The 5,551-nt window shown below is 37.3% G+C and overlaps 1 protein-coding gene across 1 annotated transcript in view; it reads right to left on the bottom strand.

Moving 5' to 3' along the window:
* Positions 1-522: 522 nt before the first annotated feature.
* STXBP3 (syntaxin binding protein 3) overlaps positions 523-5,551 on the bottom strand; it is a 29,481-nt gene continuing 24,452 nt past the window's right edge. Inside the window, exons 17-19 of the mRNA XM_079760602.1 lie at positions 4,787-4,872; positions 2,670-2,818; positions 523-841 (exon numbers count right to left, since the gene is read on the bottom strand). Coding sequence (XP_079616728.1) covers positions 747-841; positions 2,670-2,818; positions 4,787-4,872 — 330 coding nt within the window. The 3' untranslated portion in view covers positions 523-746. The remainder of the gene's footprint in view (positions 842-2,669; positions 2,819-4,786; positions 4,873-5,551) is intronic.

Below are 5,551 nucleotides of genomic sequence, written 5' to 3'. Positions count from 1 at the left end.
ACAGTACTACCCAACCTTACACATATATTACATTACTTTTTAAAAAGTTAATGGGTGGGAAGATTAAGGTGCATTCCCTTTCTTCTAACTCCTTGACTTAGAACTTTTAAACTTCCTCTACCTCTCCCCACCCAAAACAGAGATAATTTTGTAACTACATATTTATTTTTTCTTAGAATATTCAGGAGTATTTTTGGTTTTCCAATTTAAACATACATGATTTCAAAGTTATATAAAACTGTGTTCTTTAGAAGTATCTAGCAAGACAGTACATATGTGAAATCTTTCTAATTTTACAACTGAATTATTTTACACATAAAGGAAATTATAAATTTCAGTTGAAAGAAAAATCTCATGTATAATTCTCTATCATACATACACATTTACAGTTTTTAATTTTATAACCTTTCAATTTAAAATCATCCTTTTCCCAAAAACTACACTTCAGTATAAAACAGATAAGTATCTAACAAGTCATTAGTATGTACATAGGTGGCTGTAAAAAATTACCCACAACTCATATTCTATTCCAAAGGTGAAAACATGTCCTTTTAAAAGCATTTTAATATTTCTTCTCATCAGCAACAAAATATCAACAATGTTTAAATTAAAAATGTCAAATCCAATTATATGTAACTATAAGCAGTCTTTTAAGAAATATATTTGAAAAGTCATTAATCCACAAAATATTTACATTGATCTAGTTTAGTTGAAAGAATGAATAAGAACCACCCCACCCCCAAATACTATTCATCCTTAATAATGGAGACTTTATCCTTGGATTTATTCAGCATCTTTATGTCATCCAACAGCTTTCTGGGTGTTAAAATATGGGTAGAACCTGGTAAGAAAAAAGATAAATTTTCAGAGGCCAGCAGTTAAATCGATTTTCCTTGGCTAACTATATTGTCCTGTCTTTCAAATATGCAAAGTTAGTATAACTTGGAGCATTTTAACAAAATTCCTTTAGGACACATTCTTGAAATCTGCCTATACTGCAGTATTCCAATCCTTCCTCTACATTGAACATGCTCAGTAAACCTTCAGAAATACTGCCCTCTCCTGGTGCTTTGTCTACCTTGTACTATATATTGATACACTGGGGAGCAAAACTGGAGGTTATTCTACCCTTGTGACAAGAACAGTCACTGTTCAATCACAGAGAACCATTAATCAGTGCTGAGGACTGAGGCTGGGGTCAGGAGAGTTTGTATTATCAGTGGCTTTGACTGAAACTCTTATAAATTCCATATACAGGCTTTGACAATGTCAGGTCCACATTCACAAAATAACTAAAAATATTTCTGTAGAAGTGTCTCAAAAATTATTTAATGATGAGAGCAAGAAAAATATAGAATATAACGTTTTAAAGGATATATGTACTAATATTTAAAGAATGTAGTAATTTGAAGCTCATTCCCTCAAAAAAAGAATATCCTAAAATATAAAAACCCAGGGTCTGCTCTACCGACCAGAAGTCAGTGCTGTGGCGACTCAGCACTGACTGCCACTGTTGTGGACGCAGTGACCCAGCACTGACTGCCGAGGGGGCTGCAGATCAGGCCCGGAGAGAGGCCGGGAGAGAGAAGCAGGGTCTGATCCGTAGCCTCCATGGCAGCTGTTAATCAGCCCTTGCCTCTCTCTTTCTCTCCAGGCCTGGCCAGCAGCCATGCCTCTCTTTCTCTCCGGGCCTCCGAGGGGGCTGCTGATCAGCCCTGCCTCTCTGATCAGGCCTGGAGATAGGCCCAGAGACACTGACTGGCATAGAAACGGACCAATCAGAACCAAATCTGAGTGAAGTGCGAGGAACCAATGGCTACCTAGGAGGCTGAGCTTTTGATGCTGACTGGCATAAAAACCGACCAATCAGAACCTAATCTGGGTGAACTGCAAAGGCAGAACCTAAGGTGGGAGCTGAGGAGGGGTTTTAAGGGCAACAGCTGTTTGGTGTAAGGTGTAAGAAAGCGGTTCAATTTTTTAAAGACTGGTTTGGCATTATAGTGCATATGGCTGGCTATCAGTCCAGATATAGGGATTATGTATTTTTGTGTGCCAAGAGCATCTCCTGCTGAAAAAGGCTTCCTCCCCCCCATTTAAGCAATCCTATCCTATATAATCTATCTATACTAATAAAAGGGTAATAGGCTAATTAGACCAGGAGACCTTCCGGGAGACCTTCTGGACAAAGCCATGGTGGTGGGGCCGAGGCAGAGGCAGTTAGGGGCAATCAGGCCAGCAGGGGAAGGCAGTTGGGGGTGAGCAGGCCGGCGGCGGGGGTGGGAGGGGGGCAGTTGGGGTTGATCAGGCCATGTGATTAGGGGCGATCAGGCAGGCAGGCAGAGGCAGTTAGGGGTGATCAGGCAGGCAGGTGAGCGGTTAGGAGCCAGTGGTCCCAGATTGCGAGCGGATGCAGGCTGGGCTGAGGGAACCCCCACACCCACCCCGTGCACAATTTTCATGCACCGGGCCACTAGTTTAAAAATAAAATTACCCAAAGGACAACCAAGAAAAAACTCTAGTACATCAGATAAAACACACTATGATTAAAACAAGTTGTCCAGCTTTCAACAATTTAGTTCTAAATGTAAAGTATAGGATAAAGTTTTACATATATATTGTTGCATTTAGAGTTTGTTTAAAGAAATAGAAAAGAGGCAAACAAGTCTTACCAATAATAACTCCACAGGATTTGTGTGCCTGAGAAACTTCATAAGCACAACGCATTTCAGAGTACGTAATTCCTCCGATAACAAAAACAATCAGCGTGGACCCATTTTTTCGGTCTTCCAAATAATTAGCCCTGGGTTTCTGGCGAGCACTAAAAAATAAAAAAACAATACGAATGCTCCCAAAGCCTTACTGCTTTATCATCTTTTCAAAAAGCCTAACTTAAGCAAATTCAGATTTGGCACCGGTGACATAATTTTAAGTTAATGACTTAACTATGTATGAAAGAACTTGGCACCAAGAATTAGGCAGGACAGTCCCACTTCAAGTTTAATTTTGATCTGATAGTTCGGAAAAATCACTAATAATCTAGCTCAGCATGTTTACCTATAAAATAGAGCTAACTCCCTCTCTTATTTATTTTCCTTGAAGAAGTTTTATACCTGAAGTCTCTGGCTTATTGAAGTTAAAGAAATAGGGAAGTAGTGGTGAAACAATAGGATTTTAAAGATATGGTGGGGTGGGGGGTTCGCAGGAGCTGATGTGGTATTGTGACATCCCTTGCTGGAAGTCAGTCGAGTATGATGGTGGGAGGTACTGAAGACACCTTCACTCCCATGTTCACAGCAGCATTATTCACAATAGCCAAGACAGGAAACAACCTAAATGTCTGTTGACAAGCAAGTGGGTAAAAACAATGTGGTGTGTATGTATACAATGGGACATTATTCAGCCTTAAAAAAGAAAAAATTCTGCCATTTGCAACTATATAAATGGACCTAGAGGGCATTAGTTTAAGTGAAATAAGCCAAAAGCAGAAAAACAAATACTGTATGATCTCATTTATATGTGGAATCTAAAACAGTCAAACTCACAGATGCATAGAACAGAATGTTAGCTGCCAGAGGCTGAGAGGAGGGGAAATGAGGCGATGTTGGTCAAAGGGCACAAAGTTTCAATTGTGCAAGATGACTATGTTCTAAAAATCTAACATACAGCAGGGTAACCAGAGTAAGCAAAGCTGCATTGTATACTTGAAATTCGATAAGAGGATAGATCTTTAGTTAAATCTTCTTTCCACACACACAAAAAATACATAAAAGAAGAAAACAGTAGTTATGTAAACAGTGATGGGTACATCTGTAGTGCTTTTTACAATGTATAGATATCAAAACATCAAGTTGTTTTGATATGTATCAAAGCATATACAAAGTTATTAAGTCAATTATATATACTTCAATAAAGCTGTGAAAAAAAGAATTAGACCAGAGTTTCAACTCTGATTCTTCTTCTTTCTAATTCAGTTATGACTTTCAGCAAGTTACTTAACCACTCTCTAAACTGTAAGGGTTGTTTTCAGATTAAATGAAGTAACGTATAGAATACATGAAGTAAGGAATCTGGGACCACAAAAACACTCAATAAATAGTAGCCATTATTTCTACCATTTTCTCCCCCAGATTGCTTTAGATATGCACTGTCCAATACAGTAGCACCTTTGCCACATGAAGCTACATAAATTTATTAAAACTAAATAAAATAGAAATTTCAGTTCCTTAGTCACACTAGTCACATACAATGCTCAGCAGCTCCAAGTGGCTGTCAAGCTGGACAGTGCGGCTATAGGACACTTCCCTCACTGCAGTAAGTGCTGCTGGAGAGCACTGTCTAGGTCATGGGGATCACCTTTTTTGTTCCTGTACCCCACTGGTAAAAATTTTGAGCTTTTATTCGAAAAGTAAATAAATATCTCAAAATAAATATTTTATGCATCTATTAAAATATATATTAGTTTATAAGTTATATGTGTGCTAGTGTATATGAATAAAACTTAATTTCTCCCTTTTTAAGTTTGTAAAAGTAAGTACCCAACAGTCCTCTTGTCACCACTTTAGAATCCATGCTCTAGTTGACCTCTAAGCCCTGCAATGGCGGAGCCCACAGTACACTGTCTCAAATGTTCTCAGTCTGTCCAGCCTTGGGATGATGGTTTCCATCTGCCACCTTAAGGAACAACGAGGTAGTAACAGGAAAAGGGAAAGAGAATTCGTGGCTAGTTTTGAAAGATGGAACAGAAACAAGATACACTATTGGTTCCCACACAAAATATAGGTTTTACCTTATAGCTCCTGAGCCATTCCACACTGCTGGGCACTGGGAACAATATGGCCATTCCTTTGAATCTAATCTATTATCAATGGCATCCTACGGAAGAAAAGAGTTAACACCATCAAGAAAATGTAAATTCTAAGATATTTTTATTTACTTGTTTGTTTTGCATAAAACTCAAAAATTTGTATTTATAATTAAGGATCATAAGGATATATAAATATTTAATAATAAGGTTAGTCAAAACAGAAAAATCATAGTAACAAATTATATCCAACTAGATACTAAAGGAAAGTAGAAATTGCAGTTTAAGTCAAAGAAAAATTGAAATAAATGAACTATATACTAGTAATTTTGACTGAAGAATCAATGTCATGATTTGACTGAGTTCATAAAACAATTTTTATTAATTTATTTCCTAGTTTCCTATAATTGAATATTTTCTAAGTGAACAATACTAAAGGCACAAACCATCTGTTGAATATAACAGCAAACCACAGTGAGGTTTACATTTTAATCACAAATACATTTCCAAGAATATTGGAGTCTAACACTTTCTAGCAGTGGTTATATACAAATGTTATTTTGTTTTGGACTTTCGTTCAAATAAATTATTTGTATATCTACTACATATAGCTATTTAAAACAAGAGCAGTTTTCCCCATAAAGCATGTGTGCTGATTTTATTTATTTATTTGGAGGCAACAAGTGGTGTGTGTTTGAGGTCTTCAAGGAAAGAATCTTCAAGAGCTTCCTCTCCTCCCTTGACCCCAGA

This window comes from Cnephaeus nilssonii, assembly GCF_951640355.1.
Source record: "Cnephaeus nilssonii genome assembly, chromosome: 21".
Taxonomy (NCBI): domain Eukaryota; kingdom Metazoa; phylum Chordata; class Mammalia; order Chiroptera; family Vespertilionidae; genus Cnephaeus; species Cnephaeus nilssonii.
The sequence above is the reverse complement of the archived record's forward strand: the minus strand, read 5'-3'. Positions and strand labels throughout refer to the sequence as shown.